We start from the raw sequence: 27,355 nt of genomic DNA, 5'->3' as shown, positions 1-27,355 counted from the left end.
CCCTGTGTTTTCTTCATCTTGAATCTGAGCCTTTTTTCTCATCCTTGCCCAGCTGAGTCAATACTTCTACAGTTTCTGGTCATATATTTGAGTCATTGATTCAGTTTGAGGATGTTTTTCTTTTTGGGGGGTGGTGTGTTGTTTTTAAAATACAAAATTCCACTTGTTCGAGTTTACCAATGAAGACTCAGGAGCCAGTTGCTGAGGTGGAAACCTGCTAGCTCAGACAGGAGAAAAGCACCCAGCTGACCTTCCCTCTCAGCTCATGTCCCAGAAGGAAAAAGCTCTTCTCCAGTGTCTTCCATACCCTCAATTCCATGCCCCTCCTTTCTGTTTACTTACGTTCACTCCCTGTCCTCTGGTTTCTTCACTCTGCCTCTTGACCTAGGGTTAACTTCATTTAATCCTGTCTACAGAAAGCTCTTGGATAAAAGGTGTATATTAGGGCTGAGCCACACCACAACTAGAAACAGGTTTTTCCAGTATACAATCAAATATCCTGCAAACAGTGGTGTGGGGTGATCTTGTTATATAGCCCAGGCAGGTCTCAGAGATTCTCTTGCCTCGCCGGGGAGTTGGAGGTACACGTAGACATGACCTGAAAACCAGCTTTTTTAATACGTTATGAGATGGTGTGGTGGTGCACACCTTTAATCCCAGCACTGGAGAAGCAGAGGCAGGAGGATCCCATCTCAGCTTTCCATCGAGTTTTCCATTTCTAGGGTTTCTCTTTCCTCTGAATTTCTGTGGCTTTGCTGAGTTTCTCATCCTGGGAGTTCAATTCCTTGTTTAGGTTCTGAATTCCTTACTTCCTCCAAGAGTGTTTCAAGTGTTCTCACCATAAAAAAAAAAACAAAAAAAAAAACTTATGTTCTTATGTTCCCAGCTGGGGCAGACTACTACTGATCACTGTTCCCCAGCAGCCTTCGTAGCACCGTCCAGTACGTGAAAATGAGCCAGAAATCTGGCTGTGAAGCCATGCTGGGGAGGTCGCAGGCCCCATGAATGGACCTGTTAAATGCACATGTCAAGCTGTCCTCTAAATTCCTATCCACCCCCGAGTTAGTGTAGCTCAGGCCTCATCAGAGAAGTTTGTCATGCATGGTGGTTAGCACAGAAACTCACAATTGGTCTGAGTGCAGCGCCCAGCCACAAAGAAGACATGTTACAAATGTTCCATCTTGGAGACCATCAGACGGGGAATGATCGAAAGAGCGGAGGCCAGGGGGTGCCAGAGTGAAACTAGACATGACAGGAAAAATGCCTCCGTGATAAGACCAAGCCAGCCAGCGTTCTAACATGGAGTGGGAAGGGGTTCATGGCCCCAGCCCTGAAGTTTGACCACACTTCAATGATGGCCCCCACCTCATGAGTATATAGACAGCACAAATTGAGAGTTGTTAAAAGCCAGGAAGTTGGGAGTCTGGGAGTGATCCAAGAAGTTGGAAGAGTGTGGACTGAATATGATCAAATACATTATATGAAACTCAACAAAAACTTTAAGGTAATTACATTGGATAATTCATGCATTGGGCATTCAGCAGTATGTTCATGCTTTAAAACGTCGCTTGTGATAAACAATTTTTGTCAAGGGAAAAATGAAGGCTAAGACATCAACACAGTGTAAACAGTCTTTCTGAACTGACTTAGGCAAAAGATTTACTGAGAATGGGAAAGAGAAGTGTCCTCTAAAGAATATGAAACGGAAGAACTAAGGGAATCATTGGCAAAGGTAACAGTTGGGCTAGTAGTAAATTTAGGAAGAGGGTATAGCTTGTTTCAACACTAGATGCTTTGTAGGCCTCTCACCTAAGATCGCATCTGCAGGGTCAGCAGGGCCACACCACCACTGCCAAGAAGCCGTGGGCAAGGCTGGCCCCAGGACACTCAGCTGGACACAGTCTGACCTAACAAGTCCCCCAGGTGATTAGTGTGTGCAGTAATGGTTGAATAAATGTGTTGATCTTGGGGTTTCCATGGCTGAGATGAAACACTAGGACCAAAACAACTTGGGGAGGAAAAGGTTTATTTCACTCACATATCCTGAGTCACAGTCCACTGAGAGAAGCCAAGGCAGGAAGTCAGTAGCAGAACCTGGAAGGTAGAGCTGATGCAGAAGCCATGGTGGGGTGCTGCTTACTGGCTTGCTCCTCAGGGCTTGCTCAGTCTACTTTGCTAAAAGACCTGGGACTATCAGCCCAGGGATGGTACCACCAGGCTCGGCCCTCCCGCAACAATCACTAATTAAGAAAATGCTCTACATATGGGTTTGCCAATCTTATGAAGGCATTTTCTCAATTGAGGTTTGCTCCTCTTGTGTCAAGTTGACATAAAACTAACCGGCACAGTGTCTTGTCTAAGTAATTTTTAAAAGCTGAGTTTAATTTTTTAAATGTACATGTGTTTGTGTCTATAGGAAGGTATGTCACGTGTGTGTGGGTGCCAGAAGAGGAAGTCGGATCCCCCGGAGCTAGAGTTACAGGAAGTTGTGAGCTGTTCGGTGTAGGTGCTGGGACAGAACTCCAGTCCTCTGCAAGAGCAGCAAGTGCTCTTCACCACTGAGCCATCTCTCCGGCCTCTGAAACTGAACTTTTGAGACAGAGCCCAGACTCGCCTCAAATACATGATCCTCCCATATTGGTCTCTTGAGATGCACCACAGTCAGCTAAGCCATTAAATTTTAATTGAACTTTTGCTTTTGTCTGTTTTGAGACAGGGTTTCTCTGGGTAGCCCTGGCTGTCCTATAACTCACTATGTAAACCAGACTGGCCTCAAACTCCCAGAGATCCACCTGCTTCTGCCTCCCGAGTGCTGGGATTAAAGGGCCGACTGCCAGAAAAGTAGACGTTGGAAAGAGGCTCCAGCTGTTCAAACACTAGAAGGGAAGTCACTGAGGAAAGCTCCCACTGAAGGAGTCAAGCTAAACTTACCGACTCCATTTTGAGTTTTAGGCCCCGTATTAGACCAAGTTCTCTTAGTGCTTTTAGACAAAGAAGCGGGCAAGCGAAGACAGACCCACCTTGCTGCAGAAAAGTAACCAGGTAATCTCTGCACCTTTGAGATACTGTACTAGCAACCAACCCGGATGGCCCCACTTCCCTTTCCAGATAGCCCCTGGCTTGTGACCAAAGTCACGTAGCCCCACTTCTCAGAAAAGCCACAGGATGTGCTGATTGCCCCCCCCCACCCTTGGCAAAGGCCAAATCAGCGTGTAACAGGACATTCCACGCCTGACTCGTGATCAGATGGCCAGGCCAGGACCACGGGTCTTGGCATCTAAAATAGACCAATCATTTTAAAAGTCAACTTCTCTATAGACCCTTTTACCCAACCCTGTAATGCCAAGGCATGTAATTCCCTGCTTGCGGTTTCTTCCTATAAAAACCCAAAGCTTTTGTTCCTCGGGGCTGTCTCTCGCTTGCATGCAGAACGGCCCCTTCGTGCTGTGGCTTGAATAAACCTCTTACTGTTGCATCTATTCGGCCGCCTGGTCTCCTTTGTGTGCCTGCCGGATATTTGGGTCCTGAATTGGGCCTAACAGCCACACCTAGCGTCTGCCTGCTTTCTGACTCAGGCTCTCTCCATCTGTCTGAAGCAGCTCTTTATTTATTCTTTCATCTGCTGTGTCACCAGAGCAGGGACGGACGTGAGGAAACTACCTCTAGGCAATGAAGATTTGGGGTCTTCCCTCCTCTCAAGATTTTAATGAGAATCATATGAGCTGATGTCTGCAAATGCAAGCAGTGTGAACTGAAGTACATGGCTCCAGAGGAGGACTGCATTTTCTGTCCCGTCTTAGCTGCCTTTGAAGCTGGGACTCTGATTGTGCGGCTTTCCAGGGTCAGGAGCTGGTCCTAAGAACACATCCAAGAAATGCACTTGATTTGAAGCCCTTTTTTCCAGGCGCTGCCCAGCTCACATGCAGGGTTTTCAGCTCCCCCTATAGTCAGCAGCACCTCAAATCAACAGAGCCTCACTGTTTCCTTTGGAAGGAAGCAGCAGAACGGAGTGCCAGGCAGGATTAATAACCGACAACATCCCCACTGGCCTGAATTCCAGTGTGTTGGGTGGGAGGGATTACAAGCATATACCAACACACCTGACTCAGGTTAAAGCTTTTGCTAAGTACTTGGGTGCCTAGGCCACAACACTTTATTCTCTCTCTTTCTCTCTCTCTCTCTCTCTCTCTCTCTTTCTCTCTCACAGGGTTTCTCTGTGTAACCTTGGCTGTTGCTTTGTAGAGCAGGCTAGCCTCGAACTCACAGTGATATACCTGCCTCTGCCCTCCCAAGTGCTGGGATCAAAGGTGTGCACCACCAGGCCTGGCTGTGCCTCAACACTTAATGTGATGTGCTTTATTTTATTGATTTTTGTTGTTTTGTTTTGTTTTGTTTTGTTTTGAGACAGGGTTTCACAATGAAGCGCTCTGACTGTCTGGGAAGTCACTATGCAGACCAGGCTGGCCTTGAACTCACAGGGAATCCACCTGCTGGGATTAAAGGTGTGTGTCACCAACACACAGCCTAGGAGGTGTCCTTTAGAAAGAAACAGAGGAAGTGCTTTCCTGGTGTAGCTCTGACCTGCTGGCAGGAGGGAGAGAGAACACCCTGGCTCTGGAAACACCAGAAGCACTCAGGCCCAGAGGACCTTGCCTCCGAGCACGGGAGGCTGAAGACTCGTGCAGGCCAGGCCACAGAGCTCTGCCTGTGCCCCCGTATGCCCAAGCATCCGTGGTACACCCAAGAGGAGAAGTCAGGCCCCAAGCACTTCCTGTCCTGGCCACCCCTTACGCACAGGAAAGCTAAGCATGATAGGCTTACTCCAGCATCGCCAAAACCGTGGCTTACTTGGGCCGATGCTTTCACTGCAGCCTTTCAGCTGAGAGCAGGACACCCCAACCCCAAACAGGAACCAGCTGAGTAGGACCCTTGTACTTTAGTTGGTGTGTGTTGGTTCACTTTGACCCAATGTTCATCACATTCACCACAGATGCTCCTGACAGTAATCCTGGTTGGTTTATAGCTGCAGTTTCCCAGCATGCTACACAGACAAACCCTTCTCAATCTTTTGCCCAACTTAACCAGTGGATTCGTTTCTTGCGGGTGAGTTTTGAGAACGCTGTGTGTTTCCTGAGTACCTGCCACCCCAGGAAAGGACAGTATGCACGGGGCCTCCTGTAATCACCCTCCCCCCCCCAGCCCTTGAAGCTGCTTTTGTCTTTCCCCTGCTTTGTGTAGAGATTTTAGAATGCCCAGGACAGCACTTCTGTCAGCTGGTCCTCTCAAACCATCCCCTGTGGAATTCTGGGATCTGTCTGACACTTTCCTTCAGTCTCCGAGCACCTGAGAAGAGGTAGTTCTCACACACTAGGATCAAACGTCTTGAAACAGGTGCCAGGCCTGAGTGTTACAAGCCACTTTCAGTGGTAGGTAAAAGGCAGTGAGATGCTTCAGATCCCAACCTCTGGATTGGATGAGACAAAAGTTCTCTCTGGGAAACCTTGTCAGTTCTTTTGGAGCCACTGGCGCTCGCCATGCTTAGCTGCCTCTAGCCCACCAACCAAAAGCATGACCAAGTTAACTAAAGCAAGCATTTGAAATTCATGTACATAGGCTGTCTCCCACTAAGGGGTTCAAGAGGTCAGCCTTGGACGTGGGAAAGGTAAGGAAGGGTTAGGTAGTTTCCAAATCTACCTAACTGGCAGCAAATAGCTGAGTTACAGACACCTTTTTATGTGGTCATAACAACATGTGGTTATAATAACCTTTTGAAACAAAGGTCGGGTTGCAAGGTGGTCATAGCAATTTTTTTTAAAACAAAGACACGGAACAGGTAACATAGAACTGTTTGTAGTTGAGGTTACAGGTGGGGCATACATAGCCCAATTTTTGATAAACATGGATTTAATCATAAACAGGAATGAACCTAGTTTGTCATCTATAAGATGGCTTTCAAACCTGAGATAGAGGGAGGCAGGCTCATCACTCACTACCGTAACGAATCTCTGTGAATTTTGTGGCATAAAGCCCTTCAGCATTTCAAGATCAAGGACTTGTTCTTTCTGGAGGCTCCAGGAGAGAGTGTCCCCTTCCCTTTTCTGACTTTGTTCCTCAGCTTGGACCCCCTTCCCCTAATTCCAAAACCATCTCCCTAGCATCTTCCTGTGCCTCAGTGTCCACCACCACCTTCTCTTGACTCAAAATCCCTTTTGTGTCACTCAGGCCTCACTAGTTCCCAGCAAACCTCCTCCATTGAGCCACACCCCCAGCCCAGGCCCTGTTTTGTAAAGATGCTTTGACTACACTGGGCTCTCTCAAATAACCCACAATCTACTCTTTGCACCCCCAATCCCTTCATCACAATGGCAAAATCTCCCCCCCCCTTTTAATGGAATGTGACATATCATCAGATTCTGTGGATTCGATTGTGAACAACTCTGTCATAGGAATATTTCTGAGCCAGATCACTATATTGATCATGGAAATATTGTTCCTGAAAAGCTTTTCTTCAAAGATCTAGAGGGTATGTATTTTAAGGAGGGAAGGCCACAAAATCTGTTATGACTAAACTTTGCATTGCAATAAGAAAGCAAGCATGAATAATTTAAAAATAAGGGAACATACGTGCCTCTCCACCAAAGCAGAGTTGGATATACCAGTCTGTTTTTAAAAATTAAAGGTTCAAAGGAGCCTAAGTAATCTTTATCTTCTTTTTAAAGGTCTGTTTTTATGTTTATTTTTACCTGAAAAAGAAATTGCCTAGCATACATTCTTTTATCTCCCCTTTTCTACCTCTTCCCTGTTTTTTCCCCCTATAAGACTGGAACTCTAGAGCTCAGAGGTTGAGAGCACTGGCTGCTCTTCCAGAGGTCCTGAGTTCAATTCCCACCAACCACATGGTGGCTCACAACCACCTATAGTGAGACCTGGCACCCTCTTCTGGCATGCAGGTGTACATGCAGGCAGAACACTGTATACATAATAAATAATCTTAAAAAAAAAAGAATTGAACTCTATAGCATTATAATTACTTACATATAAAGTAAAAAAGGAAGGATGTGAAAATGGAGTGATTCTTACATTTGATTTTTTGAAAAAAATTATAGTCTTTTTCTTGTGTTATTTTCAAATAATGTGAAAACTTTGTTTAAAGTTCACGGATAGTGTTATAAAATATAACGTGGTGGGGGACCTTTGCCACCTGAGCCAAGGTGTGCCCCTGAGAACTTAGGTCATGCAAAAGATCTGGTGTAGAAGAGGTTTATTGGGGAACCGAATAGAAGACCCAGAAATAAAGCCACACACTTATGGACACCTGATTTTTGACAAAGATGCCAAAACCATACAATGGAAAAAAGACAGCCTCTTCAAATGGTGTTTGTCTAACTGGATGTCTACATGTAGAAAAATGCAAATAGATCCATACTTATCACCCTGCACAAAACTAAAGTCCAAGTGGATCAAAGACCTCAACACAAAACCAGACACATTAAATCGGTTAGAAGAAAAAGTGGGGAAGAGCCTGGAACTCATTGGCACAGGAGACTACTTCCTGAACAGAACACCAACAGCACAGGTTCTAAGAGCAACAATCAATAAATGGGACCTCATGAAACTGAAAAGCTTCTGTAAAGCAAGGGACACTGTCGTCAGAACAAATCAACTGCCTAGAGATTGGGAAAGGATCTTCACCAACCCTATATCTGACAGAGGGCTAATATCCAGTATATATAAAGAACTAAAGAAGTTAAAAAGCAACAAATCAGGTAATCCAATCAAAAAATGGGGAACAGAGCTAAACGGAGAATTCTTGATAGATGAATATCGAATGGCAGAGAAACACTTAAGAAATGCTCAACATCATTAGGGAAAGGCAAATCAAAACAACCCTGAGATTTCACCTTACACCCACCAGAATGGCTAAGATCAAGTGGCAACACATGCTGGAGAGGTTGTGGAGAAAGGGGAACCCTCCTCCACTGCTGGTGAGAATGTAAAATTGTACAACCACTCTGGAAATCAATCTGGCGCTTTCTCAGACAACTAGGAATACCACTTCCTCAAGATCCAGCCATACCACTCCTAGGCATATATCCGAAAGAGGCTCAAGTACACAATAAGGACATTTGCTCATCCATGTTTGTAGCAGCTTTATTTGTAATAGCCAGAAGCTGGAAACAGCCCAGATGCCCCTCAACTAAGGAATGGATACAGAAAGTATGGTACATCTATCTACATAATGGAATACTACTCAGCAATAAAAAAACAAGGAAATCATGAAATTTGCAGGTAAATGGTGGGAACTGGAAAAGATCATCCTGAGTGAGCTATCCCAGAAGCAGAAAAACACATATGGTATATACTCACTCATATAGACATATAATATAGGATAAACCTACTAAAATCTGTACACCTAAAGAAACTAATCAAGACAGAGGACTGGCTAAAATGCTCAATCCCCATCCAGAAAGGCAAAGAGGATGGGCATCAGAAGAAGGAGAAAACAGGGAACAAGTTAGGAGGCTGCCACAGAGGACCTCTGAAAGGCTCTGCCCTGCAGACTGTCAAAGCAGATGCTGAGACTTATGGCCAACCTTTGGGCAGAGTGCAGGGAATCTTATGAAAGAAGTGGGAAATAGTAAGATTTGGAGAGGACAGGAGGTCCACAAGGAGAGCAACAGAACCAAAAAATCTGAGCACAGAGGTTTCCCTAAGACTAATACTCCAAACAAGTACCATGCGTGGAGATAACCTAGAACCCTGCACAGATGTAGCCCATGGCAGTTCAGTCTCCAAGTGGTTCCATAGTAATGGGAACATGGACTGTCTCTGATATGAACTGATTGGCCTGCTCTTTGATCACCTCCCCCTGAGTGGGGAGCAGCCTTACCAGGCCACAGAGGAAGACAATGCAGCCACTTTTGATGAGACCTAATAGAATAGGATCAGAAGGAAGGGGAGGAGGACCTCCCTTATCAGTGGACCTGGGGAGGGGCATGTGTGGAGAAGGAGGAAAGGAGGGATTGGTAGGGGAGGAGGGAGAGAGCTACAGGGGGGATAAAGTGTAATTAATAAAAAAAAAATTAAAAAAAAGAGGTTTATTGCGGGGGGGGGGGGAGGAGGTGGACCTGAGTAAGAGATACAGGCAGGAAAGTGGACATGTAGACAGACAAACAGATGAGGAGTAGAGCCATGAAGGCAGAGAGGGGGAATGAAGGGAGAGAAAACGGTATGCACCGAGAGAGAGGGGGAATGGAGGTTTGGAAAAGAGGTACACACGGGGGGGGGGGGGAGAATAGAGAGAGAGAAAGAGGGTATGCAAAGTGAGAGGGACTGTTAAGAACAGAGAGAATGCTGGGTGGTGGGTGGGTCATTTTATTCACTGCACCTGGCGCCAGCCGTGGCAGGTCACTACCTAAGCAGCTGCTTGGTCCCTGAGAGCAGGCCAGTGGAATTGCCTATTGCTAATGGAGAGTCTATATGGAAGCCTAACCCACACTTGAAAGTAGAGTATGGTCTTTGCTATGTAAATCTAAGCAGTGTCAGTTTAAGCACATGCCTTTGTAGACTGCTTGCTAAATGCCACATCGAGGTCTGATTAGTCTATCTTTGTGATTAAACAAGTTCTCGTCCTAGTGCCTAAGTGGAATACAGTTCTTCGGATATTTCCAAAAGCGCCCACGCTGAGCCTACAAAACAATTAGATCTGGTTGGTATGCCTGCTGCTCCTGTTTGTGCAGGATTATCCGTGTGGTCACTTTGTATCGACTGCTGCCTGTGAGGAAGGGGAATTGCTCATCTGGTGTGGGCGTGGCTGAAGGACACAAAGAATTGCTTCCGTGATTGTGTTGCTGCTCATCTCAACTGTTGCAGCAGACACTGCTGAGTGACACGAGGAAGAAGCAGGGCCAGAGGCTCACCTCCCCTAGGTCTCTCTACAGCAGCTCCTGATAGTAGATACCTACTCACGGGGGTAGGATGTGATGCAAATAAAAACAAACAAAACGGGGCTGCCCTGCCTGGCCTCGGGGGATGAAGATGTGCCCAGTCCTGATTTGACTTAATGTGATGGGGAAGGTTGACTGGGGAGAGGGGAAGAGACTGGGAGGGGAGGAGGGAGGAGGCACCCTTGAGATGTAAATTAAAAAAAAAAAAAAAAAAAAAAAAAAAGGTAAAAATAAATTCAAACAAACAGGATTTGTAATGCCTGGCCTCAACTTTACAAAGCAGAGGCAGAAAGGCCAGCTTCAAAAGTGAAAGGTGATTGCTTATTGGGGATTGGTCTGGTGCTTTGTGTATTCAAATGCTGAATTCTGGGCCCTAGAGATCTGGGAACAGTCCAGAGGATGGCATTGTCACATACAATGACCAATGTTGTGTAAACTTTGCTTCCCAATTATCTCTGATTGCTTTAGGAAGAAACTGGACAGCCAATTCTAGACAGAGCTAGGTAGGAAGGACTTTGCTTCCTGGTCTTGGGGTCTCAGGTAAGTACCAAGAGTTGGGGGAGAGGAGGAAGAAGAAGAAGAAGAATCAGAAAGAGAGGATGTTGCCATGAGGAACTGATCTGATGTAGCAGGAACAGCTCAGACAGGACCAATATGGCAATAAGTCAGAGCACATGGCTGGGAAATAGCAAGGCTAGCATAAATGAATGGTATAAATGCATATCTGCCCAGTTATTGAGCCTAAAGCTTGTAAATACATTTAATAAGTCTCTGTGTCATTTATTTAGGAGCTAGAGCAGGTGGTTAGAAAAGGCTGACCCAAAATATAAATTATCTCTGCATTTGGCACCCAACATGGCGCTTAATAATGACCTAGGCATCTGTATTCTAAAACACAATGATTTCTGATTTCAGAAGAATCAGCAAGGCCAGGAAGAGGCCAAAAGATCACTGAAGATAAGGGTGGCATTTTGGGGGAGGCGTTCTAGTCCTCAGTACTTATCTAAAATTGTCCCAGAAATTGATTTGCTGAAATAAAACACGTGAGGGATATTAACTGATAACACAACAGAAGTGAATGTTTATTTAAAGAAAGTTTTATTTATATTTACTTTAAAATGTTAGACAATTAATAAATGTTCAATAAACAGAACTGGCTGTTACTCCAAGTTCTCCAGTGATAAGAACACAAGGGTCAGCCCTGTGCTGGTTTAGTTTGGGAAGTGAATGGGGAAGCTGGCTGGGCTCGCCTCTTTCCTCCTCACTGCTTATTCTAGCGCACACTCAGTGTCGGCAGCTAGCTCTCAGCAGTCTTAAATGCCCCTCTGGTTTCCAAAGTTCCCCTTGCTTCTCCAATGCTGTGTGCCTAGGGACTTGTTTTAAGAATCAAACTGGAAAGTTGTATGGATTCAGAATGTGTTTAAGAAGAAAATAAGGATTTTTTTTTTCAAAATTTACAGAACAAGAAAGTTCCGTTACTTAAAACTCCACTGATGAGGTAAAACCAATAATAAAAATTGATGACACGGCTGGGATACAGAGTTAATAAAATGTAACTGATAAAAAAATAAAAAAAATTGATTATCTGATAGTGAAAAAGAAATCGAGCTAAGGAAAAGAGATAAGAGTATGGTGGTGATGATAGTGGAGAAAGGAGTCAATAAAGAACGGGGAAACAAGCAAAAAGAACAAATGAGCAGCAGAGAGAAAGGGCACAACTTAGTTCTGACAGAGTGTTAGAGGCGCAGTGCTACATTAATCAATCCTCAAATGCCATCCCTTGCCACAAAAAAACCTCAGGAGGTATCTCATGCCAGGCACTCCAAGTTGAATTGTTCTTTCAGTGGTACAAAACACAATGGGTATTTTTGCGGTTGAGAGAATCTTTAATCTACATATATTAATCTGTAGCTGTAGGAACTACATTTCCAGAAGCTAGCTTTGGAAACTAGCTACTAATTATGAACTATTTACAATGTAGCCGATTTATAGAGTCAGGGAAGGGTGTTCTTTCTTAAGCCAACAATTTGAGATCTACACAGCTTTGCTGATCACCATTCATGTGCTGGAAACCTGTCCACAGTTTTCTAATCTGCACAGATTTTGGAGGACATGGGAGAGCTACGATTTGGATAACAAATGCAACTGGTCACCCCCAGGGCAAAGGAGACCCTGGCTACTCTCCTTTGAGAACCCCACTAAGCATCAGGTGCTGGATAGATGGGGGTCTTCATAATTGCATCCTCAACTGGAAGAATACAACAATCCTCCATCCCAATACTAAAAGGGGCCGTGAGGTTGGGGCAAAGGCAGGCAGGCCCCCAAACCCTGAAAGCTTAAAGTCTACCCCTGTCGATAACACAGGACACCAGCTAAGAGACAAAAGCCAAGATAAATTCTCACAGGCTCCTCTGACAAACTCAATTCCTGAAACAGCTGTTTTTGAAATGGCCGGGTAAATGGGGAACGCAGAATTCAGAGGTCAACAACAGCTACAAAAACCCATGTCCGTCTCCACCCTCTTTTTTAGGCAAGGATTCTCCCTGAGACTTGAAAATCACAAACCATGTCTTACATATGGCTGTGCTCTGAAGCTGCCTGGACTCCTTGGTTTGGACTCTTGGTGGAGCAGTTAGTCCCCAGAGGTCTGGGTGATAGCCCAGGTAGCTGGCAGAAGCCTTCAAATTTTCTCTTAGGAAGAATTCGGACTTAACTCCAACCTCAAAGAATATTCCCAGATCAAATTGCAAGGGAGATAAGAAGCTCATAGCAAAACTGAGGCAACATACAAGGCCATCAGACACTACAAGTAAACAACAGGTGAGGGTGCTGGAAAAGTGGCACCAAGGTTGAGAACACTTGTTCTTGCAGAGGATCAGGTTCGACTCCAGCACCCACAGGATGGCTCCTAACTGTCTGTAACTTCAGTTCCAGGGAGACCCAAAGCCCTCTTCCGACTTCTGCTGCATACAGTACACATTCACACATGCGGGCAAAACATGCACACAACAAAATAAAAATAAATACATCTTTTTAAGATTAAAAATAAATCGTTATATTAAACTTAAAAATTTTTAAATTAAAAATAAATCAACAGGTAAAAATAAGCATTAAAAACCAATAGATGAGGAAAAAAAAAAAACCCAGAGACTGAAACTATGAGATAACAACATTTTAAGAACTATATGATAAATTCAAATGCCCCAGAAATACACAAAAAAGGTATTGGCCCTCCACAGGAGCTGGAGACATACACAGTGAAGCCGAAACGAGACCTTAGCGTACTCGTTGCTAAAACGGGAACTGCTCAGAATGAAAGCGCGAACTGTTCACACCCCCATTTCCAAACTACGGAGAAGCAAACACAGTATGCCAGGATGTCCAGAACGTGAATGCTGAGACCCAGTGCTCTGACATGTCAACAGATGAAGTAGGATCTGCTCGCGCAAAGCCGCGCTACCAGAGTGCAGTGAAAGCGGGCGCCCCTCGCCACGCACAACAGTGTAGGCACATTGCCAATGTATTGCTGAACAAAGGCAGAGCCACAGGATCCGTTTACATCAGACAGAACAGCATGCACAGCCTGAACGCACAAAGGTGGTAAACCCTAAGACGACAGGCAAAAGGACTGGGAAATTCAGGGTAACGGTTATTTCTGGGAATGGGGGGTAGCAAGCAACCATGAACAAGGCAGGGCGGTCAGGGTTCTTTTTGAGGCGTGTATGCACGTGCTGAGGCCAAAGGTCAATGTCCTGTTGTTCCTTTGGCTCTGTCCACCTTGCTTTTTTATTGTTGTTGAGAAGAGTCTCTTCCTGACCTGGAATTTTCCGAGCAGGCCCTGTGGACCGGTTAGCAAGCCCCAGGTGTGACTGTGTCTGGCTCTCCAGCAGTAGAATTATAATCACAGGCCCCCATGCCCACTTTAGAGAAAACAATGGGTTCTGGGGATCAAACTCAGGTCCTCACGCTTTTGAGTCAAGCACTCTAACAACCGAACTATCAGTTGAGAATTTTCTAAGGTACCTGATACTGTTTATTTAAATATTTCTTTATGATCCTCTTTTAGAGTATATCTTTACATTGCTGAGACCGGAGATTGCTTGAGCCTAGCCGGTCTGAGGCCAACCTGAGCAACAGCCACAAAATATGTATCTCTGCATCTGTGACATAGTCACACACACACAAAAAAAACAACAAAAGTAAATAAAAATATTCTCCTAGCCCTCTAGCCATGGAACCAGCTGCTACAGTTCCGTGTTGTTGACATTTTCAATGCCAGCTTCCTTGGCCATAAGGTAAAAGGGACCCGAGTTGGACAACAGTTCTTCAGGACTGCCGTACTCTACAATCTTCCCATTGTCCAGGACCATTATCCTGAAATAAAGAGAAAAGGAAAGCTTTAGAAAATAGCGTGCCAGAGATTCCCCTTCCTGGAAAACCAGCGGGACTAAGCTGTAGCCAACAGAACAGTAGCAAGGAATGAACCTCGACAGGGAGCACCTGCTGTGATGTCTACTGCGGGAGTGGAAGACGCGGTGTTTGCTGCAAAGTACTTGTTGCTGAGGGATGCTTGGATTAAAGGGAGCTCCTTCCTCTCCAAACAGTTGCGCCACCCTAGGAACAGCTGAGGCTGTGGCAGTTGGGAAGGTCTATGTCCATTTCTGCCACGTGTAAGACTAGGCTTCCATCTTCCCATACTCAGCAAAGACAGTTTCTTATTTTAACCTTTTTCCCATTAGCTTTTATTAGTTTGATGTACAGTCGTGGCTAAATGTATTCAAACTGTAAGGCCTCAGGGTTCCAAATGACATTGTCAAGCCTCCTGCTGTGAAGCGCCTCTGGGCTTCTGGCTGGCACTGTAACTGTCGCTCTGCCCCTCACTCACTTGTCACTGTGGGCCATGATGATGTCCCCCTCACACACTCACTTGTCACTGTCCATGATGGTGTGCAGCCTGTGGGCAATGGTGATGACTGTGCATTGGGAGAACTCGCTCCGGATGGTCGTCTGAATGAGACTGTCCGTCCCCAGGTCCACCGCGGCTGTGGCCTCATCCAAGACCAGGATCTTGGACTTCCGAAGCACAGCCCTGCCCAGGCATAGGAGCTGCCTCTGCCCTATGCTGCAGCCAACACAAAAAGTCACACGTAAGCCCCAAAGACCAGGGGACAGCTGTGGCATGGGTCAATTTCATGATCCAGCTCCTACTTCCAAAACTACTTCAAAGTCTCCCACTGGCCACTGTCACAGGCGATGTCTTTCAAACTTCCTCAGTAGGAAGACTTACCAGAGATACTTGATAACAAAGTTTGTTTTCTGGGTCTCCCTTTACACCCACCAGGGAACAGCCTAGAGCCGTACGTTTTTAATAAGCACTCCGGATACTTTTCATGTCAAAGCAAGTTTGAAAAACGTCGGCCCAGAAACAGTGCTTTGCCTTTGGCCGCAGTGAGAGAGACGATTCCAAACCAACACAAACATCCCCAAGTTCACTACCGCAGTGTGTGACCTGACTCCACGGGGCATAGGGTGGCCCTGCAGAAGGATGCCCCGGTGGCATCTCTTTGTGGCCTTGGTAAATGCATTCGTTATTTTAATGTGTAATTCCAGTCGCAGGCTAATTATTTGTTCAAGGCTTTCTGCCTCAATTAGAGACAAAGCTATCTAATGAGCTTGATGTCTTGGTGAGAGATGCAATGGATGTGGAATTCAAACATACTTGTAAAATGCAAATAGCTTTAATTTGGTAAGAGCCTGTAATGAAGGCTGGACCTCTTTCTCACAAAAAGGAGCTTTGGGAAATGATGTGGAGGAAAAATTTGGGAATTTGCTGATTACTCTCCCCTGCTGTGGTCATTAGGGATCGTAATAAACAGGGGTAGCCAGACTAATGTTCTGTAATTCTCTGTAAGAAATTTCTGCAGTTGGAGAAGCCACCCAAGATGAACGTCCAGTATTTGTCTGTAGTGTAAGCTCAGGCACACTCAGGGTCATTAACTTAACTGGCAGCAAGTTTCTGCCCGGATCAACTCCACTTTAGAATAACAGGTGCCACTTCAGCTCTTGGCTGCTCTCTCACACTCATCTACCCATCATTTACACAGCCCTCCCCTAATACATGCAGGTTCTAATCCCCCAAACCAAGTATGAAACACAGGGCTGACGTAAAGGCCCAAGTAACAGAGCGAAGAGCCTCCCAGCGTGGACAAGAGAAGGCATGCCACCGCCACATCCTGCTGCATGCTCCCCGTGCGCCTCTGCAGTGCCAGTGCTGCCATGTCCCCCAGGCCTGTCCCTCCCACTGTTTCCCGTGCTTGGAAGTCCGGGGTGGTGCTCGTGCGGCTCGCCTCTGCGCCTCCAGCGCCCGGCACATAGGTGTGAAGACGTATTTACCAGCTGTGTGTTTGAGTGGTCTTTCACGTCAGGCTAAATAGCTACGTAACTGGCCCCTGTATCTGTTGCCAAGGGAAAGCAACCAAGGCGTGCCCCCTGGGAGAAGCTGCCTTAGGCCTGGGTTCAACTGCTCTGGGGTACAGTCTCGGCACCCCAACTTAAGTTGCCTGGGTGAGACCCTCAGTCTGGTTGGGAGACAGCGTTCTGAGCTTCTCATGTTACAGCACACACACAAGCCCCTGGGAATCTTGATAAAATACAGGTTCAGACTGGAAGGCCTAGGGTCTGCGGTTTCTGTGCTTACACGAAGCTCCCTGGGTTTATTCAGAGCTTCCAGACCATTGTCTGGAGCTACTGAGTTTCTGCTTCCTGAACTTTAACTGCTACTGGCCTTGTGCTCTGCCTCCCACTACTGAGGTACCTGGTCAGCAGCAAGAGCTGTCCATGAGCAGGAGGCCTTGTCTAAGGGCTCAGCTTCAGTCTGTGAATGGGGGGCCCAAACTCTCATAGAGAGAATGCCAGAACCACACATCAATGGACATACATATCCTGAAGCGTCAGGATAGAGGAAATACACATATATCAAGGTTAGGACTATAAACTCAGAGTCACCATCTCAATTTAAGATGTCTCTGCAGTGCCCAAGAGCTTTTCAGGCAGTAAATCTCACCCACGCCCCTTTAGATTGGTGGTTTCCATGTCCTCATGTCCAGTCTGTGCTTCGTAGCAAAGAGATCAGGGTGGACCAGAGATCTGGCTGTTGCTTCTGAGGCTTGTTGAGACTCACCTTCTAGGATTCTCCATGACGGTAGCCTTTGTAAGGTCATGTGATGCAATGCCACACAAAGGGCACGTTTAACAAAAAGATTCTCCAAGTATGCCTTAAGCCCCTTTATGCTCATTTTTATCCTATTTTTACACATTAGGGATTGGACCCATACAGTGTAAACTCCATAATGCCAGGCAGTATTCAGTGCAGGAACACAAAGGACAGTTTCCTCACACCCTCGGCCTGTGGAAGAAGTAGTTTACAAGACATTACCTCAGGTTGTCGCCGCCTTCTGACACTTCATGGTCCAAACCAAGCGGCAGGCCAGACACGAAGGATTTGAGATGAGCCAATTCCAGAGCCTTCCAGATCTCCTCATCTGAGTATTTGTTGAAAGGATCTAGATTCATCCTCAGACTCCCGGAGAACAGGATGGGGTCCTGCGAGTCAGAGAGTGGGGGGCTGTCAGGAGTAATATCAGCAATGGCATTACTGAGAGAGTGGGGAGGAGTGGCCTGAGAGGAACTCCAGGCAGGAAGCCGGCTTCCGATGGAGCCTCTGAAGGCCCAGAGTGTCTGCAGGGGCGGTGAAGCCCAGGGCTAAGAGGAGTCCTTGGTTCCCCCTGGCTCTGCTCCATCCTGGGATCTACGTGTAGGCATCCAGATTTGCTGCCCAGTCTCTTTAGAAGATGAAAAGAATATCCCTTCCTTGACACAACACCTCCTGGCTTAGAGCTGGAGAGACTAAGAGAGGGTAGAAAAAGAGACAGTGCAGGCATCTCAGATCTTACATTTTGACGAGGCCAGAGAAAAGAACGCACTAAACTAAGGAAACATCCAACAGAAAATAGAGCGTGGCCCCGCGAGCCTACGTGCTCAGCACTGGGAGAGAGAGAGGAGCCGAGACTAGGGGATGTCTGCAGTAACGGACCACTAGCCTCGCCAAAAAAGAAAGAAAACTCCCCAGAAGAGGGAGAGGTGGTTAAAAGCGTGTGTTACTCTCGCAGAGAACCTAGATTCGGTCCCCAGTATCCACGCGGCAGCTCACAGCTGCCCTCCACTCCCGTCTGGACTCTGTGACAAGCAGGTCCCGATGCAGCACACTTACATACATACAGGCAACGTAATCATAACATATATAAAATAAAAAAGTCTTGCAACCACGAAAGCAGCGTGCCCCAGGGTCCCCGAGAGGCCGTCCCGGGAGAATAAGGTGGACAGTGGTAGAAGAGGCCTTCAGGTGACATGTGTACTAAGTAACATCAAACAGACAAGGCTGGCCGCAGATGCCTGGCCACAGTGCAGAGGGGAGCAACGGCCTCTACCCCCTGAGAGCGGAGAGGCCTGCATTGCCACCCTTACTTGGCAGGGTCCATGGAGCAAGCCAAAGGGAGGTCTTTCTTGCTGATAGGATAACCGTTCCGCTTGCTGGCAAGAACCCGCAGCAAATTCCCTCCTCTAGCTTTTAGCCACATCAAATGGGGAGTATAATGCTTAATGGCTTCAAGCTTCAGCAGCAAAATTGCTACTGCTAATTACAAAGGTCTCAGCAAACCGCGGTGGGCTAGAGGAACGCCAAATAATCATCTGCTCTATTTGACTGCTGTCATGTTGCTGCCACCTACCGGGCACTTCTAGCAGCCACACGTTACACACAAAATTCGGAACCGGAGTCGGGGAGACAGCCCCCTGGGCATGCTTGGGAGGGACTATCCAGACCGGGTAAGCTGAGGTCAGAAGAGACCCCACCAGGTTGGGCCTTCAGCTGGGGAGAAAGGAAAGACAGCTTCGCCATCACCCGTCTCTGCTCGGTGAGGGCAGACGCCTTCCCACCGCCGGGGACTGTGGCCCTCCTGAACTGTGAGCCAACCTAACCCATCCTCCCGCAAGCTGTTTCTTAGCAGGGACAATGGCAAACACACAAAAGGAAACCGCTACAACGGCAGAAGCTGCATGTTTAATTGAGTGTTCCAGAGCCAACCTGGGGGATGATGGTGAGTTTCCCTCGAAGGTCGTGCAGCCCAATGGAAGCGATGTCTATTCCATCGATGAGGATCTGGCCGCCGGCAGACTCTAAGATCCTGAAGAGGCAGTTTGTGAGGGATGACTTCCCGGCTCCGGTCCTGCCCACCACGCCGATCTGTGAAGACAGTTCGTTTACGCCTAGTTCGGCATGCACTTCTCCCAGAATCCAGATTCAGCCTGTACATTCACAACTGCAGGTAATGAAAAGTACCTCCTACCAAACATGTAACATGGCTTTTAGTTTTAGCGAGGCGGGGGGGAATGTCCCAGATGTCAGGGAGAAAATGGCTCTCCCGTGTGCCCTCCTCAGCTGTGTGCTGGGAGCAGGGACTGGCCGATGCAGACAGATGCAAACAGCTGCTGCTGTTACAGTTAATCTTGGCAGTTACAGCTTGTCTTTTTATTATTATTATTATTATTAAAAAGCAGAGATAAAGGACCTAAGGGCCGACCCGGTAGGTAAAGGCATTTGCTGCTAAGCCAGATGACCTGAGCCAACGGCTGCTTTCTGTCCTTCACGCCTGTACAAGAGCGTGCACACTCACAGCACAAATGAAAATGCACTCATTCGTTTCTATCACTGCTCTGATTTTTTGCGGTTATGATACAATTATATTTTCTCCTTTCCCTTTCTTTCCCCCAAACCCCTCCCTTCCTTGCTCTCTTTCAAATCCGTTGCCTCTCTTACACTAATCGGTACATACATATCTATGTCCATATGCATTTGGACACGCACACATATATTCCCAGATAACTTGCTTGGTCTGTATGAGGTAAGTATGTTTTCAGGGATGACCATCTGGTGTGCTGGTCCCTGAGGACCCCTGCTTCTCCCACTCCCGGCATTCCCTGGCTGCCTGTAGTTCAAATCTATGGAGCACCTCCCCAATCTTCGTAGCCATCCTTGCTCAGGGGCCAGGCTCGAATCTTAGTACATGCACTTCCGAAGGGAGAACTAAGTCATTTGTTTGTTTTGTTTTTCAGTAGAAAGAAGGAGAGGTTTATCAGGTGAGAAATAAGCCCTCAGCCCCCTTGCCTAGACTGGTTGGTTGATGGATTGATTTTCCCGAATTGTTCCCAGAACTTTGGAGAACAAGAGCTCTGTAGGAGGGTGCTCAGCCTCACAGGCTCAGAAAAACGCTTGGATGTTTCCTTCTTAGGGACAACCGTCTATACTATATCCTCCACAGTCCCTCCTCCTCCAGGCCTGCTGGTCTCTCAGTTCTTTCCTGAATTCTTTGCCACACTTTATACCCTCACAGGCAACGAGCCCCTGGAACGGGCAGGATCCTGCCCTCTGGTTGGATTCCCTGCACAGGAATCCAATGCTAACCCTTTCCCTGCACCCAGACGATGAGGCCCTCGCAGCCTCCTCCTGTGCCCAGCTTTTCTCGGCCTACAAGCACTCACAGTAGGGCTGCCTGCATCACCCACCTTCTCTGTGCTCTTGATGTTGCAAGTGATCCCTTTCAGGACCAGATCCAGCTCGGGCCGATACCGTACTTGATAGTTGTTGAACTGGATCTCACCTCTTCTGGGCCAGTCTGCTGGAGGCCTCTTCTCCGTCACCCAGGGTGCCTACCAAGGGCAAAGGGTAAGAAGTTCTGGACCCTAGCCAGGCGTGATGGCGCACGCTCTTAGTCCCAGCAGAGGCAGGTGGAGCTTTGTGAGTTCAAGGCCACCCTGAGCTACAAAGGGACAGCCAAGGCTCTACCGAAAAACCCTGTCTTGAAAACAACAACAATAACAAAAAGTGCTGGGCACAGTAGCAGCTCAGGAAACAGTTGTTGTGGCACTCAGGGCATATGACAGAAGGGTGGCAGGGCCCAATAACTGAGTGAACTGGGTTCTTTGCTTCCAGAGAGTTTCTAACTTTATTTAACAACAAAATAAAAAAAAAAAATTATGTGACAAGGTTACTCCATGGATTTCCAGAAGGACATCAGCATTTATTAAACAGTTTCCTTGTCTTAGGTTTGAGGAAATTAAGTTCTCTGGGTCAGAGTATGGGAGACTTGAGAAGAAAATGAGGAACCCTCACAAGATTGTTTTTAAAAATTAAAGATGCCAGCCTGGCATGGTGGTGCATGCCTGTGATCCCAGCACTCAGGGAGGCAGAGGCAGGTGGATCCCTGTGAGTTTGAGGCCAACCTGGTTTACAAAGTGAGTCCAGGACAGGCAAGGCTACACAGAGAAACTCTGTCTAGAAAAAAATAAAGATGCCCTCTCAAAAGAATTTCATGGACCTACTTCTGAGTAGGTAATTCTCACCTCATTTTCCACTTTTATATATTCATTTATTCGCTCAACAGCCACAATGTTGGTTTCTGCTTCTGATGTCATCCTCACTAGCCAATTCAGGGTTTGTGTGATCTATAGAAGAAAAAAACAGTTACACCAACACACACACACACTCCTCGGGCTCAGGAATCAGCTCAATCAGTTGTACCACAAGGTTAACTGAGCAGTGACTTTAAATTCAGGATTGTGATGATATCAAAAAGAAAATTCTTATTTAATTCTTATTCTCCTGGCTGAGAAACAAGAGCAGTGCTGATTGGCTGGGCAACAGTCTTTGTATGGCTGTGAATGTTGAGTAGTTCAGGGCTGAGGCTCGGGCTGAAGGGGCTTTGGGTGAAGCGGTACCAGTGTTCAGGTCTCCTTCCTGCAAGCCTAGCGCTACCTGTGGAATTGTTTTAAACGGCACCCTACAAACGGGGGATACCGTGAGAAAAGACTCAGGGAATGAACAGACTTGCAAAAACAGCTGCCTTTTCTCTCTGACCTCACTCAGCCTTCAAGGTGAGGCACCCGTGGGGCCCTTGTCCTCTTTCACGCAAACAAACTCTAGATGCCTCCCTGCTACCACACAAGCGTGTCCAGCCACTAGCCAAAGATTTGCCCTGGTGCGGGCCAGTCTACAGGACTGGGATTACCCAGACGTGAGCTTTTCCAGGAAAAGAGTCAGGACATTGCACATGTGCATAGGAGGTTTTGTGGAGTGAATGACAGCGAGACACAATGCAGGACAGGACATGGAGACTAAGACTGTGTTGTTTGGACCATGTATTATTCAAGTGGTGTCCTTCTCTGCCTTGACTGTCTTGGGGGATAAAGAACTGGCACAAAGAACCAAGTGACTACGGAGAACACTCTTGGGGGTCCCTCTCAGAAACCTCCTTGAGCCTCATTAATTTGTTTTATCTATTTATTGGTTTTTGGTTTTTGAGACAGGGTTTCTCTGTGTAGCCCTGGCTGTCCTGGAACTCACTGTTTAGACCAGGCTGACCTGGAATTCACAGAGATCTGCCTGCCTCTGCCTCCAGCACCTCACGAATTTCTAATAAAGACAGTGCTATGTACAGCACTGTATGGCGGAGCAAACCTTTGGAACAGTAGTTGGAAGAGCTGCCCAGCGAGATGGCCAAATGTCCAAAATAGCCAGCGTCATGCCAGCTGTAGCCTCAGATGCTGGGGAGCAATAATGTCAGCATTTATCCCCCAGTTGTGCTGGGGTGCTACAGTGAGATTCATTATATGATTCTGTCAGAGTCTTTATTATAATTTGTTTTACTTGTTCTGTGACATAAGAAAAGCAAGCTTAGGAGTTGTTTGTCCAAAGGATTTTCTGATCACTCCTACATTCTGGCGAGGAAATGTATAATCTTTGTTGACTAGAACCAATGAAGGAGGCAAAAAGACCAAGAAACTATTAAGAGGAAACATAAAAATTATCTTTTTAAGTCATTAGCACAATAAGAGTTATGCCAATTTTGCCAGGTGACACTGGTGCCTCCTTAAACACAGTAAGCAGTGTATTCGTGGGTGAGGGCAAGGAGCCAGGGTTTGAACCAGACTTGCTAGTCCTTCTGGACCAGAAAATCATAAAAAGCACAAGCGCCTCAGTCTACTTCAGACTCAGTTCAAGATTAATTGCCGTAGCCGGCTTTCAGTGTTCAGACTTACGTTGAGAGCATTGGACAGCACGAAACCCACAGTGTCCCCGGTTAAGGAGTTTTTGTAAATAACTAGAAGCAAGGCTGAACAGAAGACAACCAAGTTTCCAACCAGCTCCAGACGAATTGCAAGCCACCTGTGGAGAAAGAGAAGCAGGGAGAGGAGTCGTCAGCCTCTACTCTCCTGTCTGCAGGACTTGGGGGCTGGTGAACTTCCTTAGAGGCCTTGAGTTGGTCCGCTGTGCTCTTAGGAGCTACCTCGTTTTGACTTAGAAATATTAAACATTTCCATAACCCACTAAATTGATTTTTGAGGGAAATAAGTGGTTCTAGAAGAGTCTCCTAAAGTAAAGGAATACCTCCAAAATTACATAGGGCAAATGCTCACCATATAACATACAAATTCATCCAAAACATTCCTAGACCTTTTGGAGGAGATTCTGATTCAAGGACCACATGTAAGTTCAGCATCTACATTTTCTTTTTCTTTTCTTTGAGACAGGGTCTCACTCTGCAGCCTTTGGCTGGCCTGGAGCTTGCTGTGTAGACCAGGCTGGCCTCCAGCTTGCAGAGATCTGCTTGCCTCTGCTGGGATTAAAGGCATGTTCCACCAGCCTGACAAGCATCTGTATTTTAAGTGAGTGGTGATTTCTTTCGGTTAGCACAAGGAAGGCATGGCACCGTGAATCCGTACATAGAGCCAAACGGCCCTCACCACAATGTTACCTTACGATTTTTTCGAGGTTGAGAAAGTGGGAGTCGAAACAAGGTAGGCGTGGGGTGTTTACAGGGAGATAAACCGGGATGTATGAGGATTTGCAGGAAATACATAGTTCAACATCAGTCCAAAACAGTTAACTTTCTCGAATAAGATACAGTTAATTAAATTCGTGCCAGTAATTCTTAGCAGGTACTACAATGATTGGAGGGGTCTACTCCTATGCCTTTTCCCTCTTGGGAAGCCTCTAAGAACTCGAACCTCTCAATGTTCCGAATAACACTGATCACCACCAGCCTGCCCTGAACATCTGAAGATTTTTGCTCTCCCCAATCAGTTTCTCTTTCCGTGGCATACCTAACTGCTTGCCATGCTCAGACATGATTCCAAGTCTGCTCAAGTGACCTTTTCGTTCTTGTCATCAACACGTTTACTTCAAAATTCCTAACTCTCCTCCCTCCAACCTCTGCTTCTTTTGTAACCCTAAAAGGAATATCATGCCTATGGAGAGTTCCATCTCAAGTCTCAGGGAACCAAAGAGATAATGCTCAATTTATCAAGCACTTGTGTGGTCCTTGAGTTTCCAAATACTCACAAATGTCAAATGACTTTCACTGTAACTGTAAAACATGTTGTGTTCGAACCATGGAAAAACAGAGACATTGACATTGTCTTAGAGAGGTCAAGGCAATTTGCCTAGCTTGGTCGATGCAGGCCTGGGATGGAGAGCCAGTCTCTGAGTCTGAAATTCACACCTTCTACTTCCTACTTAGATAGCATGACACATGTGTGTGCCTGTGGCCGGAATGAATTTTATACCACTGGCTGTGCCTGCCCTCCCACGCCAATATCAAACACGCAGAACCCTGGAACAGACATTTGAGGAAATCCTTAAGGAGTCCCCACCTGTTGGAGGTAATCCAGGAGAAGACACATTTCTGGTTGGTGTTGACCCTACTCTCATTACACGTTAGAAATCGCTGCTGGTGATCAAAGGCACGGATAACAGGCAGACCTGAGACAGTCTCGCTGAAGTGAGAGTAGATCGGAGATTTGGTGACAGAGTCCAACCGTCTCAGCTGTCGGGAAGTGGCCACATAAAACACCTGGACCCAAAACCAAGAGCCAGTTAGTCATACAGTCATGAAGCATACAGCCTCCTCCTTCTCTTCCTTCTCTCTCTTCTCTTCCTCCTCCCCCTTCTTCTATTTCTTTTTCTATTTCTTCTTGTTGTTCTTCTATTTCTTGTTGTGGCTGTTGTTCTTCTTCTGTTTGCTATGGTTCACATCTGAACAGGAAGGGGCCTTAAAATATTGTGTCTGGCTAGAAAAAAATGATAAGGTACAAGGAAGAAAACAGTAAGACTGCAGTGGTGGGGGATGGAGAGTGACAAAGCCGAGAGACTATACTACAGCCTTGGAGATTTGAGTTTCTAAACAGGAGGAGCTTTGCAGTCAGGGACATCTTCATTCCACGGAAGATAAAATAAAATAAATCTCTCAAAGATAGTAACGAGCACTGAAGTTTGAGTTAAAATGAAGATTGGCCAGTGGAGTGACCGAAGCTGTGTCTCCATGGGATGCTGGCAGAGACAGTTCTGAACATGCACGGAACGTTGAGGGTGTAAAAACTGAAACTTGTCGTAAGAGAATGTAGGCGAAGTAATAGGCAAAAAGCACGGTGGATAGGCTTATGGTGCTACTGGAACCTGTAAGAATTTGTTGCAGTATAAGGAAAAACTGGAGCTTGTGAGAGTCAAAGGGAAAACACCATGTCTCAGAGTTTCCTCAAATGATCCTGCCTAACTTGTAGATTTGCTATGAACAGTTAAACGGCCCCTATGGACACGGACGTGTGCCTGGAGGACTCCACACTGGATGCGAGGTCATACAGCCATACTCTAGAGCTCCTCTAAGTTCGCCACAATGGTTACTGGGGGCTGGAGAGATGGCTCAGCAGATAGCATCTCTTGTTGAGAAGACCTGACAGGCAGAGTTTGATTCCCAGAACTCACATAAAAAGAAGAAAACTAACTCTGCAAAGCTGATAATCTGACCTCCATACTTTGCCCGCACACATGAATGCACACAAGCACACACACACACACATACACACACGCCAAATAAAAATAATTTATTTTTAAAAATAAAGGCAACTTGTAGGAAAGAATTCTCTTTACGGCTTCCTTTTTTTCTCACCAATTTTCATTTTGGGCCTGAGAAGCCTTCTACTTACTCCAGTCTTCTGGGAAGATTGTAAGGCTGAGCTTGAACACCCACAGACATGTCAAAGAAACTAGAAACATCCTGTGGCAAAGATATTTGATCACACTGTGAACCCCGAGATTGTGCTGTTTACTTGAAAAACCTGTCTTTAGTTGTGATGTGGCGCATCTTTAATCCAAGAGCTTTCTGTCTGGGTATTGTAAACAGGATTAAGTAAAGTCAACTCTAGGTCAAGAGCACGCAACCAGTTGACAGAGAGTGAACATAGGAAAAAAAACATAGAGAGTAAGGGGAAGTCAGGGGACAGATAGAGAGATGCACAGGAAGTAGAAGGGAGGGACATTCAGTTTGAGGGTTTTTCTGAGATGGTGGGGAAGGAGAGTCTCTTTTTCCTTCTGGGACACTGGAGGAGGAAGATTGGCTGGACTCTTGAGCTGCCTCTCTGAGCTAATAGGCTTTCACCCCAGCATCTGGCTCGTGAGTCTTTATTGGTGAAATCAAACGACTGAGATTGTGTTCATAACAACAACATCCCGTAGCCCCTTCACAGGGTATCCCCAAGTAGTGGGCCCTTTCAAAGATGAAAGACGAAGCCGGCCCCACAAGATCTCCCGGAAAGGACCGAACCTCTGTGGGGATGTGCTGGTTGGGTTTTGTCATCTTGACCCAAACCTAGGCGTATCTGGGAAGAGGGAGTCTTAATTGAGAAAATGTCTCCATAAGGCATTTCCTTGATTAATTATTGATGCAGAAGGGCCCCATGTACTGTGGCTATACCATTCCTGGGCAGGTGGTCCTAGATGGTGTAAGAAAACAGGCAGAGCAAGCCCTGAGGAACAAGCCAGCATGAATCCTCCATGGCCTCTGCCTCAGTGTCCACCTCCGGTTCCTGCCCTGTTGATTTCCTACCCCTGGCTTCCCTCAGTGATGGGGTGGGACCTGAAAATTGTAAGCGCACATAAACTCTTTCCTTTCCAAGTTGTTTTGATCATGGTGCTTCATCGCAGCAACAGAACCCTAACTGAGAAAGAGGCTCCTTCTGGAGCTATAAAAATGTACCCAGAGTAATCTCAATCTCTCTCTCTCCCCCCATCTCCCTCCCCATTTCCCCCTCACTTCTTCCTCTAAGTGCCAGGCAAAGCACTCTGCCACTGAGCTATATTCCTACCCCTCAAAATAGTTTTGAACGCAAACATGTTTCCTACTTAAGCTCTCTGGAGGGCAGTTTAGAGTGACATATGCTGTAATCCACACACTAACTAATAATGGCAGTTGAGCTCTGGATAGTCCCTGTGCTTTCCTGGGCACATCAAGGATGCTGGA

The 27,355-nt window shown here is 46.5% G+C and overlaps 1 protein-coding gene across 2 annotated transcripts in view; it reads right to left on the bottom strand.

Moving 5' to 3' along the window:
- Positions 1-11,028: 11,028 nt before the first annotated feature.
- The window catches only part of Abcc2 (ATP binding cassette subfamily C member 2), a 54,009-nt gene continuing 37,682 nt past the window's right edge, over positions 11,029-27,355 (bottom strand). For both annotated transcript variants that reach the window (XM_060389951.1, XM_060389956.1), the window contains 8 exons: positions 24,714-24,913; positions 23,100-23,226; positions 21,405-21,506; positions 20,568-20,711; positions 19,090-19,248; positions 17,383-17,549; positions 14,875-15,069; positions 11,029-14,321 (listed from right to left, as the gene is read on the bottom strand). In XM_060389951.1, the coding sequence (XP_060245934.1) occupies positions 14,192-14,321; positions 14,875-15,069; positions 17,383-17,549; positions 19,090-19,248; positions 20,568-20,711; positions 21,405-21,506; positions 23,100-23,226; positions 24,714-24,913 (1,224 nt within the window). In that variant the 3' untranslated portion in view covers positions 11,029-14,191. The remainder of the gene's footprint in view (positions 14,322-14,874; positions 15,070-17,382; positions 17,550-19,089; positions 19,249-20,567; positions 20,712-21,404; positions 21,507-23,099; positions 23,227-24,713; positions 24,914-27,355) is intronic.

The sequence above is a fragment of the Meriones unguiculatus genome, chromosome 1 (genome assembly GCF_030254825.1).
Source record: "Meriones unguiculatus strain TT.TT164.6M chromosome 1, Bangor_MerUng_6.1, whole genome shotgun sequence".
In the NCBI taxonomy this organism is placed as follows: Eukaryota; Metazoa; Chordata; class Mammalia; order Rodentia; family Muridae; genus Meriones; species Meriones unguiculatus.
This window is presented reverse-complemented; position numbering and strand designations above follow the sequence as displayed.